Genomic DNA, 22,015 nt, shown 5'->3' on the forward strand with positions numbered 1-22,015 from the left:
AGCTTTTTCTTCAACATTTCTGGAGTCGTCACCTCATTTGGTCGCCCCTGCGACGCTGATCCTCGCAGGTCATACGGCCTCGTTTAAACTCTGCTACCCAATATTTTACTGTTGATAACAAAGGAGCAGTCTCACCAAGAGTAGAATCTAGTTTATATTGATTGAGATAATGCCTTTCAAATAAAAGTATTGTATCATATAATGATGACCCATTTTTTCCATAATTACATATTCACTGAAAACGATCACTATTGATGGTTGCCAAACAAATACTAAACAATTTGCGTTTTAGAACTTGAAATATATGCTGTATAGAGTTGTGCTTCCTAATACATTGGTATTTTCCAAGCAACTACCACCATCTCTAGGTCAGGCCAGGCAATTCTGGGACCATCCTCGTATTTTTCAAAATTACATATTCGTTAGGAATTTTCATATTTTCAATTTTTTCTTTGAATTACCATATGTTTTTGATTTATTATTAATTTCAGCATAAAATTTTTCAAATAATTTGAAAATACGATGAGAGGAGTTTGAATACTTGAAACAATCGGTCGAAGAGGTATGCCAGGTTTGTGCAACTTTGGTAAACCATATATTTTAAGGGGTAACGCATTCTGAATTTTCACTTTTTTTGCATATGATGGCGAAATAAAAACTTGTTGTTCCCAAGATCGAATTAGATCATTATTTTATTTTTTATAATAATTCGTAGTCATGTTTTATTTTCTTAAGAGTCTTATCGTTTAATAATTATTAGCCTGATATTCTACTTCGACTGATTGTTTGAATTATTCAAACTCTTTCACTATTATCTAATTAGTTAAAAAATATTTTGAAAAAAATTTTAATTCAGAACAAATACGATATCAAAAACACATGAGATTTTAAAGGAAAAATTTAAAGTATAATGAATATGTATTTATTTCGTCAGATGTTATATTAATATATTGATAGAAAACTAGAGAATATACAGAAATACCTCAAAAAGAACTTACTGAATCTTTAGTACTAACAGTTACAACAACATACTTCAAATATGAAAATGAAATACACAAACAAATTTATGATTGTGCTATGGGAGCTTCCATTTCAAGTGTTCCATAGGTAATGAAAGATCTTGAGGAAACAGTCGTAAGTAAACTTGATATAAATATTCCATTCTTTTTCCGATATGTAGATGATTGCACTACTGCCGTACCAAAGAATAAAATTAAAAATATAAATAAAAAATTCAAGTCTTATCATAAAAAACTTCAATTCACAATCAAGGTCGAGCAAAATAATAGAATCAATTTTATTGATGTCACATTATATAAAATTAACAATAACATAAGAACAGAATGGTATACGGAACCAACTTGGTCCTCAAGATATATGAACTTCAATTCGTGTCATCCTATGTTACCAAAAAAACAGTGATTACAAGTTTGGCTGATAGATCTATCCAACTATCAGATCCTGAATTTAGATACTTAGCTATTCAAAAAGCAAAAACTGCATTGAAAGAAAATATTCAAGAAACGGATAAACAGACACTACAATCAATTAAAAATCAGAACAGAAACGAAACATCAAAATATAAAACATTTTTCCTTACCATATGTACAAGAACTTTTCCAACAATTATCGAATTATTTCAATAAATATGACATTGGGAAAGTTCTTGTACATATGGTAAGGAAAAATGTTTTATGTTTTGATGTTCCGTTTCTGTTTTATTTTTGAATTGATCGTAGAATCTGTTTATCTGTTTATCTGGAATATGTTTTTATCATTTTTTCCGGATAATTATTTTCTTTCAATGCAGTTTTTGCTTTTTGAATAGCCAAGCATCTAAATTCAGGATCTGATAGTTGGATAGATCTATCAGCCAAACTAATTATCACTGATCTTTTTTGTGACATAGGTTGACACGAATTGAATTTTAAATATCTTGAGGAGTAGTTGGTTTGGTATACAATTCTGTTATGTCATTGTTAATTTCATATAATGTTACATCAAGAAAATTGATCTTTTATTTTGTTCGCTTTCGATAGTGAAGTGAAGTTTATCATAAGAATAGAATTCTTTATTTATGTTTTCAATTTTATTCTTTGGCAAGGCAGTAATTGATAACCTAATATTATAACAACAACCTATTGCTGAAGAAACAAATGAAATAAAATCAAAATGGATGAAAATTAAACTGATAGAATTATTCCAGGTGAAGTGAGAGAAGTTTTATCTTTAGGTCCCAATTTTGCACAAAATATTTCTAGTGACAAAGAATTACTTGTGACAAATATCTGATGTAATATTGAATGCAACATCTAAATAACGAAATTCAAAATAAAATACGATTTGATACTTGTAATATTATTACTAATTTCAAAAATAAATTGAAAAACAAACAGCAACAGAGCAATATCAAACCCCAAAATATAACTAAAACAAAAAAATTTATCAATCAAAACAGAGATCTCAAAATTTTGAAAGTAGACATCTAATAAAACTGTTATCATGAAATCAGAAGATTATAATGATAAAATGATGAAATTATTAAATGATAAGACAAATTACAAAAAAAAAATAAACAAGACCCTACGAATTCGTATCAAAAGCAAAATAATGATCTAATTCGATCTTGGGAAGAACAAATTTTCATTAGACATTCCATTAGACGCAAAAAATTGAAAATTCAAAATGCCTTACCCCCTAAAATATATGGTTTACCAAAACTACATAAACCTGACATTCCCCTTCGACCGATTGGTTCAAGTATTCAAACTCCTCTCACCCCATTATCTAATTATTTGAGAAATATTTAAGAAAAAATTTATATCAAAACAATTTTCATTGTAAAAAATATATTGATAGAAAAATATGACAACATTAAAGAACATACAGAAATACCTCTGTTTGATTTTATATAAGCCACATAGCATCCATTTCAAGTATTATAGCACAATTGGTAATGGAAAATATTGAGGAAACTGTCATAAGCAAACTTGATAAATATTCCAATGTTTTTACGATATGTAGATGACTGCATTACTGCCGTATCAAAGAATCAAATTTAAAACATAAATAAAAAATTCTATTCTTATTCTATCTTATTCTTCTATGATAAAAAACTTCAATTCAAAACCGAGGTCGAGCAAAAGAAAAGAATCAATTTTCTTGATGTAACATTATATAAAATTAACATTAACATAAGAACAGAATGGTATACGAAACCAACTTGAGCATCAAGATATCTAAACCTCAATTCGTGTCATCCTATGTGACAAAAAAGATCAGTGATAATAAGTTTCGCCGATAGGTCTATACAACTATCAGATCCTCAATTTATATGTTTATCTATTCAAAAAGCAAAAACTACATTAAAAGAAAATAATTATGCGGAAAAAATTATAAAACAAAACATCAAAACATTTTTCCTTCTTATATGTACAAGGACTTTCTCAACAATTATCGAATTATTTCAATAAATATGATATTAGTATTTAGAAAATAGACTAAGACTAGGAGGTCATCACTACGATAAAAAATAGAACTACATTAAAGAACCAAGAAATATCAAAAAAACATAAATTCAATTATACAGATTCAAAAATTTATAGTTCTATTTTGCAAATTCTAATAATTTTACAAATAATTTAATTGGTCACTGCTATATATTTACGACGAGGGAAAAATTAATTGTTCTTATTAGAACAATTGTCAATGTCAATATCATATTTTGATAAGAACTTAAAAAAAAAGGCGAAACATCAATTTTATCTATCTTTCAAAAATTATTTAAAAAACTAATTTTGGAACACAAATATATATATATATATATATATATATATATATATATATATAAATATATATATATATAAATATATATAAATTTTTTCCGAGACTTGACAGTCATTAGCTGTCATTCGATGTATTAGAGTACGACTTTGATGAAAAATGTGCCTTTGCACTAATTGAACATTTCCCTTGCTTATTTTCCCGTTTATTGTTGATTCTTTGTGTAAAACCTAACGATAGCAAAGTGTAGTGATTTAACAGGCCCATAATGCCTTTAGATCTGATTGTTGTGACAAGAATTGTTGCTCTGTTACAAGATGATCGGAGGCAACGTGAAATTGGAAGAATTGTTGGTGTTAGCCTTTGTGGTGTGCAAAGGGTGTACCAGCGCTTTCTGGAGACTGGCCTGATCACTAGAAGACCAAGGTCTGGGCGAAAAAGAGTTACCATTCAACGAGATGACCGTTTTTTGGTATACACAAGTTTGCGGAATAGGACAGCTACTGCAGTTTCACTGCGAAATCAGTTGGAAGAAGTGAGAAATGTCAACGTTAGTGAATGGACCGTTAGAAGAAGACTTCATGCTGCTGGGCTGTCATGCAGAAGAATGGCTACAGGTCCCCCGTTGCAACGCCAGCATCGGACTACAAGATTGACATTTGCCAGAGATCACGTTCGTTGGAATGATGATGACTTGAGCTGGGTATTGTTCTCAGGTGAGTCGCGTTTTTGCCTCACTGGATCAGATGGACTTCGACGAGTGTGGAGAAGACCTGGGGAAAGATATGTTGAAGTTTGCAATGATGATCGTCTTCCATTTGGCAGTGGTTTAATTATAGTTTGGGCGGGAATCACTGAACAAGCTCGTACAGAGTTGGTCTTCATAGAAAATGGCCCCCTAACCTCTCACAGGTAAATTGCGGAGGTGCTGAAGACCATGTTATGCCTTTCATGGCGACTATGGGGTAACGTGGTATTTTTATGCAAGATAATGCGAGACCACATACAGCCAGAATTGTCAGGGAGTATCTGGATGAGGTAGAAATTAGGCGGTTTGACTGGCCAGCCCGCAGCCCAGACACGAATCCCATAAAACATATCTTGGACGAGTTGGGACGACTGATCCGCATACACACACCAGCACCAAGAACTGAAAACTGAAAACGTAAAATTTCAAAAAACATGAATATTTTAAGGTGACCTCAATTTTGTGTGACCTCAACAATATATATATATATATATATATATATATATATATATATATATATATATATAGAATTATAGAATGCAGTAAATATCTCTGTAGATAAGATGTGATATGTGATGGAGGCATAAGACAATCCAGAAGAATCATACTCACATCAGCTAAGAAGTCTGGAGGATTTTTGGTGAAGTCTAGAAATGACAGATCACTGTCCTGTTAAATACCCTTTTAAATACCGCCATAAGCATAGTATACGAAGACAACTGCAGATAGAGATGAATATTATTGTTATTAGATCTAAACAAAATATGGTTTAGTCCTAATTTAAATTTTTCCACGATATGATATTCCTTGATGTAAGGAATTATCCAGTTTATTCATTATTTTAATAAATAATTATAGTCTGTATTTTTAACGACAACCCTGTTTGAAAGCAATATTGTCTGTATGCACTCACATTGTAGTTGTGCATGTTTCGATGTGTTTGACCTGTTTTCCAGAAGGTGATACAACTAATACTTAAAAACACAGAATGACTTTAGTACCACCAGTGCATAAACATTAAAATAAGGACTTTATAGTTTGAAATTGCAGGATAGCATTTGATGACCAAGTTTTACAATTTCGTGTAATAAACTGATGTATAGGATGTAGCAAAGTTATCTTATTATGAAAACGAACATAATAAATTGTCTTTTCTTTTTGTTTCTACTTGTTTTATATCAATAATTTTGTTTGTTGTCTGGCATTCTCTGCAAAAGCCCCAACCTTTCTATTATTTTCTATTTTATTATTTTACTTAGTTCTGGTTTTACAAATATATTCCGTAGTTTGTTATTCGTTATTTTTTCACCATTATATTCCCTCTTTCTTTTCCTTGTACTATTTTTGGACTATTTGGACTATTCTTCATTTAAACAATTCATCTATCCTGTTAGTATTTGCTATTAGTTTTTCGTAACACACTTTTATCAATCTTTTTTTTGTACTGATGATTCCTTTATCTATATATATTAAAAATTGAGAGATCTGGTTGATAAAACTTTGGCTTTTCTTGGAAAATCGATTTTTTAACAGTAATACATATCTGGAACATTTCATTAATCTTCTTATATTTGTGATTGATCGATACCTCTCGCATCACACCAGCTTGAGGTAGGAAGTAGGATTGTATTATTTTAGTTTCTTCAAAATTTCTTTTGTTGTTTGTATCTCAATTTTAATTTGTTTTTTTTTGACATTATATTCATTATATTCACTACAATTGGTGGGAGCTTATTTTTTCTTTGGAACAATCTATTTGGACTATCTTGAAAACACAGTTAATTCCCCATTTATGGATTCAGTTATGTACGGGATTACAACTTACAATTTTCTAGTGAATGCTGTATGGTCTTGTATTATTGTTAGGATTGCTATAGATATACAGAATAAATATATACAGAATAAATATATGATATCACTTTAATAACAGCAGTGTTATGACAATCAATGTTTCCCCGCATTACTGATACCATTATGTCACTAACACTTTTTCACGCATGTGTTGATAAATATCGGTGGTATAAATATTGCTATAAAATACCAAAAAGGGATTCAGAATTTCCTGTTTCATACTACTCATTATAAACCCATAAACTCATAATAAAAAGAAATCTAATGAATTACGAGTAAGGTTACATACCTTGGGCATTCCAGCAACGATAATAACATGGGTAGGCCGTCTCATTAAAGGTATTGGCAACGGCAATTCCCCATGTTTAGCTCTAGCAGTTAAGGACAATGCGGTAAGTTTAGCGTGTACTCCTAGATGACTCATCATTACTGTGCATGCTGGTATGATATGAACCATTGTTATTCTACTGATCATGAGACCTTTTTTCCAGGGATGTTTGTATCTTGATATGATTTGGAATGATGAAAGAGCCGCTGCCGAAAGCCATGTAGCAGCTACAGTTATGCTTAAAACTTGACGACGCGTCGCTACTTGTCCAATGGGTCGATAGTTTTTCACTGTGAAAAAACGGTCTACTGATATTACCATCATAGAAAGGGTACTGGCTGAGACTGGAAAAGACTGAAAAAAAACCATTATTTCATTATATTCTATTCGGAAGCTCTTAATTTTGAAAACAATACAAATTAATATGTTATTAACAAAGCGTTAGGAATTAGAATAATGACTGATAAAAAAACTGATGAAAAATGCGTCCACGCTCTTGACAACTTCTTTTGGATTTGAATTTGAGCAGTTTACATATCTCTCTCAATTCCTTATTTTGGAGAGTAAAGATTCTAATGATAAGAAATTCATATGTTTTTTTTGTATATCGATTATCAGCACCACTTTTTAATTACATTATATCTACCTTCTATAATTCCAAGGCAGCTTTCAGTTAATGGAGTTACTCTACATTTTTTAGTTAGTTCCCCACTAGGGAAAATATAGTTCGTTATTTTCCGTACCTAGCAGCTTATTAATTTTTGACTCATGTCTAGTAAGAGAGTGGTAATCACAGACCTTGCTTATGCCTTTGAATTGCAGAGTGATCACAACAATTTAATTGACTGGTGTTATATTACCGAATCAACAATTGTTAAACGATATAATCCTGTAGAACTTATAAGACTTATTATAAGATTATTTATTTAAGGGATATATTAAGGAAACGTTAAACAGATTCAAAATCTTGGCATTATTCTGAAAAAAATTATACCAGATATTGTTCCTGAGCTTATGAAAATGTTGGACAGAATTACAAAATAATTCCATTCATCAAAAAATTGATCTGAAATCATACAAATATATGGATGCCGAAATATGTTCAAATATCAGAAATATGTTATGAAGTTGAAGTTGTTTTATAGTAATAGATCGTTAGTAACAATGAAAAACATGTTTATCAACGTCAATAAAAAGGAATGAAGGCGTTATAAATATCATGAAATAAAATAATGCAAACATTAAGTACCAATAAATTGCGATAAAAATTACCAGAAAATCCAATCAAATATAAAAATCAATAATAAACATTACCAGAAATAGTAACATAAATAGAAGAAGATGTAACAAGTATGAAAGATAAATAGATTATTAAGAGCAAAACAGGACGTTGCAATACAAGGCCATCTGAAAAAGGGACGTGTTCAAGAAGGCATCGATTCGAAAAATGGCAAGTGTTCGTTAATTAAACTATTAGTAACTAATTATTTGCCCCCTCATCGATCAACTTTTTAAATTATAGAAGTTATACTATTCATACTTTCTAATAGTGCTTATAGCTTGAGTGAAGTTTTATTTATCTTTACATATTACTAATAACTGCGTTGATTAAATCGGCGGCTTTTGCTACATCTAATTTTTAACTTCGTCAGTTCTAATCAATTTGTTTATATGAAGATTATTGGTTCATGTTCAATTCATTCGTAATGAATTTCAAATTAAAGGCTTGAGACGAGGACTATTACGTACCGCCAGGGCTCGATCTAACTTCTCTCGGATAAAAATAATATTCTACTACTTTCGTCAAACATAAGCTGGTTACGGTGAAGATAGGATATTATGTATATGAAATTGTAGTGTTTATATCTTAATAATCTCATGTGTTAAATTTCATGTGTTATATTGATACAGCCTCGGAATAAGTACACAAAAATAATATACCCAAATTGCACATATCGAACGGATAGTCACTTTCGCAGATGAAATGGAATTTATTATTCGGCGTGGTATACAGCTAGAAAAGTAATTTTTTCCAAGAAAAATAGTTATGAATTATTATTTTTTGACTGGCGAAGGTACAAGTAGAAGTTCCCGTTTGTTTGTAAGTCTTATCAGGATATTTCCAAAGTAATCGGAAAGATTCCTTTGTGCGATTCACTACGTATTTTAACACGGAAGTATTAAAAATATGTGTAATAAGTCTTATCGTTGATAAGCAATGGGGCGTTATACTTTTTTAATGAACAAACTTTGAAAGTAGGTGAAATTTATTTAATAGCGGCAATTCTATTGTGATAAACTTAAAAAAATAGTACATTTAAAAAGCCATTAAAAATTTGAACTTTTATCTATAATAGAACCATCTAATTCACACATTATATTGCCTATATGTCTTAGAAAGTATGGATTTTTTGTAAATAACATTACAGCCTCGTACGATACGATTTTGAATATCTTCTACATTTAAGAGTGAACCACACAAAGAAAAATTCTAAGATTGTGGCAAAGTAACCTTGGCTGTGGCTGTAGAAATTCTCGTCTAATCCAATAATGTGGAAAAATGTTATTTAAAATCTTTTGTACGATTACATCAAAATGTAGAGGATCGTTATCATGTACGAGCCACCAATGACTTCTTCTTATTAGAGATACATTTACAAAAGAATCGAAAGCTTATATTATATATATTAGCCATTTCAGCAGTGATAGAAGCAAGCATAGTTGTGAACATAACTGAATAGAACTGGCGCTACCAAATCAGTATGACACACACTGTTCTTGTTTGGTTTTTGCTCCATTTTTAAGAACAAAAGCATGGTATGAATAATTTACTATTACAATCAAAATTCATTTATTAGAATAAATAAACGCCCTGATGTTAGAAGAATGTATGGTGCTATTCTCGAAGATTTGAGTTTTTAAAACAATATCAGGAATTTTTAAATTATTGATTGAGAGTCAGTATCTCTATTTTCTCTTTATTTTTGAAACTTTTTCGATTGACTAATCCGATCCTGCGTAATATTATGAAATACAATAATCGGAACTGTAAAATATATAAACTATTACACTATTAATTATTACTGTCGTAACAGTCATAATATAATCAAAATTAAACACAACGTAATGTAACTTCTACAATCGTAATTACAAGAAAATTATAATTTTGGTTTCGGGGTGTACTTGATGGACAGCAAATTATCAATATTTGGCTTGAGTTTTGTGAGGAATAGCCGTAAATCTCACCGTTTTTTGATATTCAATCTGCTCCTTTTCTGTTAATAAGTTTACAACGGCACTAAAACTTTTTTGGACAAAATATGACGATGGAAATGCAATCGTAAGCTTCTGCTTATTTTCAATGCCACTTTCACCTCCTCATTAGGCTCTAGTAACTCCCCTTGTATTGTCACATTGTCCACTTACGTTTCATAAAATGGATTTATAATCCATGGTGCTATTGCCATCCACAGAATATTGTCAAATCTGATTTTAAAATGATCATACAGGGCAATCAAATGTTGAACGTATGTCTGAATATCTTCATCAAGGCACTCGACCTGTAACTAGTTTGAAAACTATGAAAATTGACGCTGACCAATATTTTCCTTCATAAATTAGAATTCATCAAGAAAAGCTGAAAGGACACTCTCTGTTTTTATTAAATTGAGGCTGTCCTATTGTAATTGTGAGTTGAAGTCATGTTTTGATATCAAAAGTCCGCAATAATTAAATAAATTATATAGGTGATAAAAATAAAGTAGGGACAATAAGTTAAATATTTATTTATTATTTATCCAATATACATTTACTTATCACAATATAAAATTTATTTTGTAATAAATAATAAGCTTGTATTGTTTGCGTGTAGTAGGTACGTAGTAAAAACTTGGATAGACAAATATGCAATTATTGCAATGATAATAATTCTTAGGTCTTATGTATATCTCGAAATTTGATGAAGTGCCCACTAATAACGGAAAAATACCAACGTGGGAGAATGGTCAGTGGTTTTTTAATCAAAAGTTTAATCATCGTATTTACACTTCCAGTATTTATGCCGAGCAACTACTCACTATATGCAAAATTTCAAATCTACTTCTACTAATGCAAAAGTTGAAATAGACGCACTCACTGACTATCCTCCTCATCATCAAGCCTTTCAATCCCATGTGGAATATGGCTATCGCTTTTGGCGCTTTGAATCCTTTTTTTTAAGTTGGATTACTCCTCATTTTCTAATTTTTATTTCCCTTGTATTTTGTCGTTTGTTTTCGCTGCTTTTGTTATTATTTTCCATTCTTTTCCGTTTTCCAGTTTTCTATATTGAGTGCTCTTATGTCCTCCTCTATTTCATTTCTCCAAGTTTTTCTCGGCCTGCCCCTTTTCCTTGGCCACAATGGGATCCATTGCGTTATTCTTTTGATCATTTCAATTGGTTTTCTTCTCATTAGGTGTCCGGCCCAGTTGAGCCTTTGTGCTTTTATGTGCCTCACTATATTCTCTTTCCCCAGTTCTCTATCTATTTCTTCGTTTCTCTTTGCTCTTCTTTCTCCTTCCTGTGTTATGTTTGAACCTGTTATAGTTTTCTCTTTTGTTTATTACTGTTGTTTCCATTGCATATGTGATTACTAGTCTTATTAGGGTTTTGTAAATCTTTATTTTGTTTTGTTTGGTTATGTTTTTATTTTTTAGTAGGTTTTTGTTTCTTCCAAAGGCTTTATAGCCCTTTTTTATCCTATTCTTTATCCTCTCTCTGGTTGTTTGTCCCAACGTTATTCCTAGATAGTTAAAGGGCGATACTGTTTCAAAATTGTATTTGCTAGTTTTCAGTTGGTTTGCTCACTATTCTGGTTTTCCTTCTAATTTTTTATATTTCGTTTTTTCTGCATTTATTTCCATTCCGTAATTTGTTGCTTCTTCTTCTAATTAGTTCATCTGTTGTAATGTTCTTGTTTTATAGTACTGCGTTTCTCACAATGACTTCCAGAATTATAATGAATAGCGTTGGTGACATTGGATTTCTCTGCTTAACGCCCTTATTTGTGTCCGTTGTACCTTGGAATCTCACTTTAATGTCACTCTAATTTAGTATTATTTCTATGGATATTCTCAATTTTTTGGATATCCTTGTCTTTCTAATTCCTCTGTTAGTTTCTGTCTTTTTATTGACTAAAAGCATGTTTCTCTTTTATATTCCGTTGTCTTTTCTATCATTCTATCAAAATTAACTATTACAATACGGTAAGAAAACTATTTGAATTTGAATTTTCACAGATGGTGAAGAAGCTTGCTAATAAAAAACGTTTTTGGTGTTAATGATAGGAACTCTTTATGGAAATAAATGTGTATTGCACAAAACTCTAAATAAAAGGTAAACTATAAGTACAATAAATTATAAGCGCCCTGTTGTTGAAGTTGTTCCTCAGGCAACGTAGAAGAGTGGTGCGATGGTTCAGAACCATCAGTTCCTAAGGGAGATGGTTAAGGTGAAGATAAATTTAAACCTAATAGTGTTGATATAACTCCCGATGATCTCAAATCTTTAAGGAAATTGTGCGCTTCCAATGCATCAGTGACGTCCCCCATAATTTTCATTCGGAGTCTCAGTTTTTCTATTTGACTGAGTTGCTTGAGTATCTTGATATTTATTTTTTCGCCGAGAATAACGTTGTTAGATTGAGTCGATTTTCCTTTTTTCTACGTTAAGCGCTTGGGAATCGTAATCAAATTTTTTTAGTTTTTTTTTCGGACGATGTGGCTCAACATTTTTCACTAACTCTATCAGTAATTCTCGATTTTCGAATTCATTGTTATGAAGCGTCGGGAGACGGATATCAGTTTAAAAACAAGCACGTTAGGTCGGCCGCCGTATCAGTCGTCGTCGGTTGCTATCGATCCGATCGGTGGTACAGATCCACTATAGGAAACTCCGTTAAGATGTTTATCTTTGTTTTTTGACCGACGTTCGGGCGATATCGGATTGGATCAGGAGAAATACGGATACAATGTAGTTGCACCCTAAGTAGTGAGTATTCCTTTTTACTTTCTATATATCGTATTTACGTTGGAAATATGTCGATACCGGTAGTTTATTATGTTGAATAACAGGCAGATGTTAGGTTGTGCTAGAAAATGTTTCGTCTTTATATACAATACACGCTCTCTCTCTTTCCAAAATCATATAAAGTTGCATAGATCATATTTATTCATTATTCATCTAACCATCCAATAAGCTTGCTAACAAGGTCCAAACTTCTTCAAAAGCTAGTACGTAGAATAACTGAAGATCTCCTTCCACCGGAATGGATTCCTGCACAAATATTCGACAGTACAACAAGTCCACCGATTCAGAAGGAAAATAAACAAAGCGCTGAAGACCAAAACAACTGCTCTGCTGTTATTCTCGATATCGCTCAGGCTATATAAAATAAATTAAAAGAATATTTCCCCCAAATTCCTACTTCTGAAATTTTAACTAACCATCAGAAACTTCTAAAAAAAGTTATTGATAAAAAGTCTGAACTTTTTACTATAGCAGCAGGAGTGCCATAGGGTAGCGTACTAGGCCCTCTACTTTACATACTGCATACACAGATATACCATAGATACAGTATACAACAACAGGGACTTTAACTGACAATACAGTCATCCTCTCTACTAGTCAGGAATCACAAACGGCAACAAAAAATGTTCAGGCTTATCTAAACCAATTACAAGAGTGGCTGCAAAAATGGAGGAATGTAACATTCACGATACGTAAAGGTACATGTCATACAGTTAAGTTTAGTAATACCGAAAATACCACAAACAATTAGTACTAAATACTTAGGAAGGGAATAGGAGTGCACACGGTACAGGTAGTTATCCAAGAAAGGATTATCAAACATCACAAAACTATAGAAACCCACCCAAATCCACAACTAGAGAAATTGTTAAGACCAAGAATCGCAGAAAGACTGCAAAAATTAGACCAATTGACCTAGTATGAGATATTAGAGCTTACATCACTGGATGTTAACCTCATCAAGACATTATACATGTTAGATTATCTAACACTCGCAAGAAAATTAACTCAAAGAATGTGAATAAATATTCTGATTGCTTTTTTTTTAAATGGAAATTTCTCTTCACAAGTACGATACATTCATTTTTAACAATATTCAGAAGCAGAAGCAAAAATTTTGAAATCCGCAATCAGGTGGAATTTGGATGTTGCCATATCTAGTCATTAAGAAGGGTTTTAAGTATCCACGCCTAAAATAAATGATCAAAATGTCCATGTGTGTTGGGTAGTACCTAGTGAGATGTTTTCCCATTTTTTCAACTGAAAGATATTTCTGTTGACACATGAACTAACTGAAAAATAACTTTACTGATTATATCTAATATTGAACTAGTCACTGTTGATCATATTAACACTGGTCTTTTCATCAGTAGTTGCCAGCTCATCTTATATATTAAAAAAATTGATGATTTCCATTTCGAGTCCGTTCAGGCGTTCTACTCAACCGATTTGCTTAATTTTTTTTTTCAATGAAAGGTATTGATACACAGATCAGCCATCAACCATCGGATTTCATCTAATTTTCACCATTCTCAAGTTATACTCAAATGCGATTTCCCCCTGTACATTACTTATGGGAGTTTTTCACATACACACCTTCTATCCTCAATATCTCAGGTTCTATTCAAGATAGAGACTTCGTTTTGATTTAAGAACACTCGCTGAAACACCTTCTTTCTTTTGAGTTTTTGAACACTTCAATCGGTTGAGACGACCTAGGTGCGGACATTCAATGTGGAGTTATGGATTTTTGTAGGTTTTTGGCAATTTTTCTACATTCAAAGATCTATATCTCAGGTTCTAATATTGCTACAGAGTTCATTCTTTTCTATTATAATGATTTCTGATACTTATTTAATGGATTCGATGCGAGCGAAGCCGCGGGTAAAAGCTAGTAGTAGATTAAGATCAACATAGATATCAGACTTTACATACATTGAAAAGAATTATAAATAGTGCAACAGATTCTTATAGTTCTATTTATCCCTAAGCAATGATTTTCCTATATTGCTCCAATTCAATGTAGTGGACACTTTATAGTTTAATATTGAACACTAAATTTCACATTACAAACAAAACACTGTTTGTTGTTCGTTAGGGAGTAAATAACTGTTTTAGAAGTGTATTCGTATTCTAGATATTATTGTTTGAAGCTCTACCTTTCTGAGGAATATATTCCCAAGCAAGTAGTGAACTGTTCAACACAGCAAATTTTGAATTTGATGTAGTCTAATGCTAATGTGACGTTGATATTGTACATATCCTTGCTTTTAGGTATAAGTGTACAGTAAATATTTTAGGAAATCTGCTTTTTTAGTTAGTCTATTAACGATCTAGTAGCACTATATACCTGTATGAGACCTGAAGGTACTAGAACATTTTTTTGTTGAAGAGTATTTAGTTATATTTTATTTGTAACAGCGTTGGTTGAGTAATGTATTTGTTTTCAAGAATGTTGTAGCTATGAATACATTTGTTATCAAGATGGATGAAACTTCTAGATATATTTTCATAGAATTAGTGGACAATATAATTGGAGTATTTAATATATAAATTACTTCATACTTTATCTTGTTTTTCTATAAAATACCTAATGATAAAATATTAAAGTATTGAAATGTATTGTATTCCTGTAGGAATTAACTAAATTGCAAATAATAAAAAAGGAGTTGATTAAGGAAGATAGGGTAATGGTGGGGTTCTGGATCGATTATTCTCTTTTTCATTTGTATTAAGGTAGGGGGCTTCTTTTTTGCTGTTTTGACTTATTTTTAACTCCTACTTAATTATTTTAATACGAATACGAGTAAGTGCAGCACCATTTTCCTTTATCTCATTTATTGAAAAATTAATGAAAATTTAATGTTTCAAGAATACAAAAAATTAATATTTACGAAGGAGTGATCAAAAAACTTCTAACTCTAGTCTAGTCTAAGGTCTAAGAATGAACATGAAACAATATTCAAGAAATAGATAATTATATATTTTTTAAGAACGGAAGCCAAAATAGGACATATGGAATGGGTTCTTTTACTAAACCAACAGTTAAAAGATAGAGTGCAAGGCTTTGTACCAGCATCCGATAAATTAGAAAGACGAAGACACAAAGGATATATATATTATGAAGAGTTATAAATGCTAATGGATTGAGTACTACTACATATTTGAAATGCAAGGACTGAGGAAAAATTAATTTTTCTTATTAGAATAAATTTCTATTTTGATTTTATTCATATTTCGATGTGATCTATTAATCAAAATAAATAAGCAAATTGTCAATGTCAATATCATATTTTGATGAAGACTAAAGTTAAGTCGAAAGCTCAATTTTTTATATATATATATATATATATATATATATATATATATATATATATATATATATATATATATATAAAAGTAGTTTTTTATTGGGAACGTGGCAAGGAAACAAAGTGGACTAAATTCAATAGATTTTCCAAGCTTTCGAATACTTATGTATTCATCGTCTGGAACTGAAATTATGGTCAAATACCAATGTAAGAAATATGTATGGATGTATAACAATAATAAAATTTTACTTACAATAATTAATTAAGATTTCCGGTGATTTTGATATTATTAAAGCTTGTAAAAATTTTTAAACTCATGGAATTCAAAATTCAATATTCAAATTGATTCTGATAGAAATATTGATTAATTGAAATATTTATTCTGGTTACTATGGGAATTTTTATTAATTTTTGATTGGTTTGATTTTGATGACGTTGAATTTTTTTAGGTTAGATAAGGATAAGCGAATGATGTTTAATTTTGATTGGTAAATTTATGGATAACATTAAATTTCAATAGGTTAGGTCGTTATGAATGTAGTTGAATATTCATTGGCTAGAATATAAATGACAATAAATTTTATAGGTTAGTTGGTTGTTAATGGCGTTGAATTTTCATAGAATTTGTTTTTTCGAAATCTAAAAGATATGCATAAATTACACTAAGGTTATTTAAATTAGTTTTCTTATTAATGCATTGATCATTTTGGGTAACATAAGTTGTTTTTAAAAATAGACGTTTTTTGTAGTTTTTTTCAGTTGTCAAAATTTTTGCAGATTCATAATTCATATTGTGTCCTTCGTGATAGACATGAATCGCTAATGAACATCTATCAGGATATAATCTGCTATCACTCTTGTGAGAAGTTTTCGACTGACCAATGTACTTTTTGTCCCAATTATAACAAGGTATTTCATATATTATGTTAGGCAATTTATTGATTGGTGTTTTATCTTTTACTTTAGTATAAATAGATAGAATATTAAGTGTTTGACTGTATGCTATTTTAATATTGTGTTGTTTAAAGATTCCAGAAAGTTTAGGAGTAACTGATTTTATATATGGTAAAGGTGTAAAAATAGATAGAGTAAAAATGTTAGAAATGACGTTTGAAAATGATGATTCAATGTTCCTGTTAATGTCAAATGAATTATATAAAATTCGTTTTAAAATATATGGAGAATATGAGCTTTCATAAAAAAGTTTGTAAAGTATTTTAATGCTTTTTTCATGAAAAATTGGATCAGAAATTTTTTATCTGGTTGATTAAATTAATTTTAGTGTTACGTGGGTGATATGAATGATAATTGATATATCTTCCAGAACTTATTGGCTTTCTATACCAGTCAATTAAAATTTTATTATTTTCGTTTCTTATAAGTTTAGTATCAAGAAAAGGTAACGATTTTTCAGTATTCTCTTTTTCTATAATAAATTGTATATAGGGATCGAAACTATTGAAGTAAAATGATAAATTATCAATTTCATTATATGGAAGAGTTAAAATTATATCATCTACATACTTTTTAATGAAGAATAATTTGAAGGGTAAAACAGATATTACAAATTCCAAGATATAATCCATTACATAATCTCCTAATATAGGGTATATTGAAGACCCCATTGGTGTCCCAAAAATTTGTTGGTAATGTTTATTATTATAAGAGAAATATGTATTGTTAAAAATGAATGTTATTAATTCTTATACAGTTTCTTATTAAGTTTGCAATTTTTACTTATATCGTTCCATTTATGTTGTTTATGTTTATAAGGCATATATTTAAGTGCACATCACTAAATAGGGATATTACCTCAAATCCTAACAATATATAATTCGGTGGTAATATCATATTATTAGAAGTTTCTTTGATTTTAAACGAGTATTTTATACAATAATCATTGTGATAATCCTAAGATTTAGTCAAAATTTAGTTAACCAATTAGAAAGGGCTTCGATGGGAGAGTTAATTGAGGCTACAATAGGTCTAGCTGATAGAGAATTTTTTATAAACCGTAGAATTTAGCAGAAATACCGTTATAGTTAGTTAATTTCTTCTGGGTTTCTTTGTCAATTTGTTTTTTGTTAAAACCTTTTTTTTATTAATTTATTACAATTATTAGTTGTTTTTAGAGTTGGATCATTATTAAGTTATTGGTATGATGTATTATTGTAGATAAGTTTTTTGTATAAATCTACTGTTGTTTCTCCATAATAACTGCGATATTACCTATGTCAAATGGAATGACTATTAAATTTGTATTTTATTCTAGAAAATTTTTGGTTTTATATAATAACTCTCTAAAAACAGAAGTTGGTTTCGATTCATGAATGAATGTGGTTAGTAAGAATGTTGATTCGTTTGGCTATCACGACATTTCTTTCTTGTTCATTTTGTATAAAGAGGATATGTAATCAATATTGGCTAACATAGTTTTGATTGAAATATCTTTAGTAATTATAGGTTCAATATTGAAGGTTGTATATTTTATATATATATATATATATATATATATATATATATATATATATATATATATATACATTATATATACAATACAATATATATATATATATATATATATATACAAAAAATTAATTATTAACTTTCATCTGAATATCACGTTATAGTTTTTAGAAGAAAATTAAATTTGGAAGTTTCGACTTTTCTTTAAGTCTTTATCAATATAAATATTGATCACCTTCATCATGAATATCAAAATAAGGATAAAATCAACTTAAAACTTTGTTCCAATAAGAAAAATTAATTTTTCCTTGGTTTCCACATCTCAAATATATTAAATTTATTAGAATTTACAAAATAGAGCTATAAATTTCACTTAAATTATTTAGATCTTTTTTATCATTTATAGCTTTTTCGTTCTTATGAATGGGAACCATTTTTAAAAATTCTCTTTTTCGTGTATTAGATTCCGTTTCAAGAATTTTTGAATCTTTATAATTGAATTTATGTTTTTTTGATATTTCATGGTTCTTTAATGCAGTTCTATTATTTTTATCGTATTGATGACCTCTTAGTCTATTTTCTAGATACTGAGATGTTTGCCCTATGTAGACAGAGTCACAATTAGTACAAGGCACTTGATATATAATATTACTTCTTTTGTTTTTTGGTGTTTTAGATTTTAATTTAGTGAAATTTTTGGATAATGTATTATGTCCCCTATGACTTATACTAATATCTAATATCTAATAATTCTTTGAATGGGTTGATATGATGCATCCATTATCTATCTCAGTTCGGATTAATGCTAGTAACAAAATTGTCTCGCACATCTAGATGTCTGAACCGCCTATCTTGACGCTAGGTGGTACGCCTTGGTTGACCAATCAATAGTTTTCGTGATATTTTACCTTCTACTGCCAACAAACGAAAAAATAACTATCATTGAAGTAGAGTTAACACGACGGGTTTTTCAGTGGTAGGAAAAACCAACAGTTCGAAAACCACGATTCTAAACCTGTTAAAAGGATGTTTTGCATTTTGCTACGCTACAGAAATCTGCAATACTAACAATATTTTCACCTTTTAAGTTTCTTCAGAAAAAAATTTAATTTTTGTAAATAAGGTGAAAGGTGAAATATTTTTAGCTTGGTCTAAATAATGTCATAAAGTTGCCAAAATATTCAGGTCAAGAAATAATTTCTTCTGTCTGTAGCATTTCTAATATCATCAACAATATATAGAAGGGATATTGGGATACTTCTCTTTAAGAAAAAATTTTTCCTGCTCAGTTTTTGAAAGAAAGAATTAGACTTTTTTCACTAATAACAATGAAGATTCCAGGTTGCTTTTCTTAAGCAACTACATTTGATTCAGAAGGTTTGGAAAAAAAAGAACTATCTAACAGAAATCTATGGATAAATATCCTAAACAACATATTTTCTAGGTATTGCCTCGTCACTATGGCATATTGTGGTGTCCTGTTTTTCTGTAGCTGCTACTATTTATCTATTAATAAGTTATGTCGAATTTCAATCACTGAATTGCGTTAAATATTCAGATAACATCCCGAGTTCATGGATTCTCATAAAATACCGTCTTCTTTTTTGTGAATGTCGTACAGTTTTGAAACAATATTGATCGCTAGTGTCAAATTGGTAAAGTAAGGGTTGATGTCATTCTACCATGTACAAATTTGAAATCCTATCGTTCTATTCTAATTAAATTTGCTTTGTCTGGAAAAAATCTTTTCTGAACAATGAAGAGATAATCTTGGATTGGAATAAACAATTTAATCTCCTACTACTAATCTAAACTATCTATTCGTTGCGAACAGAAAATAAATCAACTTTCGCTATTTATTGTGATCATACTCCTACTATTTCTATTCTCTTGTTGAATTTTTAGAATTATTAATACTCTTATACTGAAAGTAATTCGATATATCACGTCGTAAAGTTTCCTTTTCATGCATAGTTGTGAAAATATTGATTTTTAGATTTATATCGTTATATATAAATCATATTTATTAAGCCGTTTGATTTATATTTCAAGTAAATATTATGACAATTAGTTCAAAGATTTTATCCTGACTCCATAAGACAAGAAGCTGAATTATTTCCAGCCAAAGATTCCGAAATATTCAACATAGAACAAATATTAAATCACAAAGTAGAACTAGAATTCGAATTAAATAACATAAATTCTGCCGATATCAATTATAATGATGACTTCTCTTTAATCAGATCAGATCATCTTAATCAGAAAGAAAAACTGGGATTGTAAAAACTTATTTTCCAATTTCCAGAAGTATTACAAAGACCTAATGAAAAATTAACTTTCACTAATAGTGTCAAACATGAAATAAAAATAGAAGAAAAAATACCGATTCATACAAAATCATATAGCATATAACAAATGTTAGATGACGGAATAATGAGACTTTCATCAAGTTCTTGGTCCTCCCTGTCTGGATCGTTCCAAAGAAAATGGATGCGTTTGGAAAACAAAAATGGCGAATACTAACGGATTACAGAAAACTAAATGAAAATACTATAAATGACAGACCCCTTTACCAAACATATCCTAGAGAAATTAGTAGAAGTCAGTATTTCACAACCCTAGACTTGGATTCTGGATTCCACCAGATCGAAGTAAATCCAAATTCTATTAAAAAAACCACTTTCAATGTCGAAAATGGACAATACGAATATGTACGAATGCCATTTGGTTTAAAAAACGCCCCCGCGACTTTCCAACGTGTGATGGATAACGTACTGAAATATATACAAAACAAAATATGTCTTGTTTACATGGACGACATAATAATATTCTCAACTTCCTTACAAGAGCACAGTGACAATCTTAAGCAAGTGTTTAAAAGACTCAAACTCTGAAAATCCAACTAGACAAGTATGAATTTCTATGTAAATCCGTTGAATTTTTAGGACATGTTATAACAACAGACGCCATAAAACCGAACCCCAAGAAATTGAAGCTATAAAAAATTTTCCAATTCTGAAAAATTCTAAAGAATTCAAGTCATTCCTAGGTCTCATTGGTTATCACTGAAAATTCATTAAAAACTTTGCTCACCTAACGAAACCTATGACTAATTACTTAAAGAAAGGTAAAACTATAATACATAACCAAGAGTTTATAAATTATTTTAAATCCTGTAAGAAAATATTAACAATCGATCCAATTCTGCAACACCCCGACTTTTCTAAAGCATTCGTTCTTACTATAGATGCTTCTAATTTTGCTATAGGTGCCATATTGTCACAAGGACCTATTGGCAAGGACCTCCTAGTTGCTTACGCTTCACGTACCTTAAACCCAGCAGAAGTTAATTATAGTACAATATAAAAAGAGTTATTAGCCATAGTGTGATGCGAGCTTAGAACTAAAAATTTTATCAGATATAACAATTAAACCCAACAAAGCTAAAACTTTACATAGAG

General features: G+C 30.1%; 1 protein-coding gene across 2 annotated transcripts in view; it reads right to left on the reverse strand.

The window, feature by feature from the left end:
- LOC130900953 (substance-K receptor) overlaps positions 1-22,015 on the reverse strand; it is a 62,018-nt gene that overhangs the window by 12,424 nt on the left and 27,579 nt on the right. For both annotated transcript variants that reach the window (XR_009060238.1, XM_057812014.1), the window contains exon 2: positions 6,672-7,064. Coding sequence is in view for 1 of the 2 variants with exons in the window: in XM_057812014.1 (XP_057667997.1) it covers positions 6,672-7,064 (393 nt within the window). In the remaining variant the exon portion in view is untranslated. The remainder of the gene's footprint in view (positions 1-6,671; positions 7,065-22,015) is intronic.

This window comes from Diorhabda carinulata, chromosome 1 (genome assembly GCF_026250575.1).
Source record: "Diorhabda carinulata isolate Delta chromosome 1, icDioCari1.1, whole genome shotgun sequence".
NCBI classification, from domain to species: domain Eukaryota; kingdom Metazoa; phylum Arthropoda; class Insecta; order Coleoptera; family Chrysomelidae; genus Diorhabda; species Diorhabda carinulata.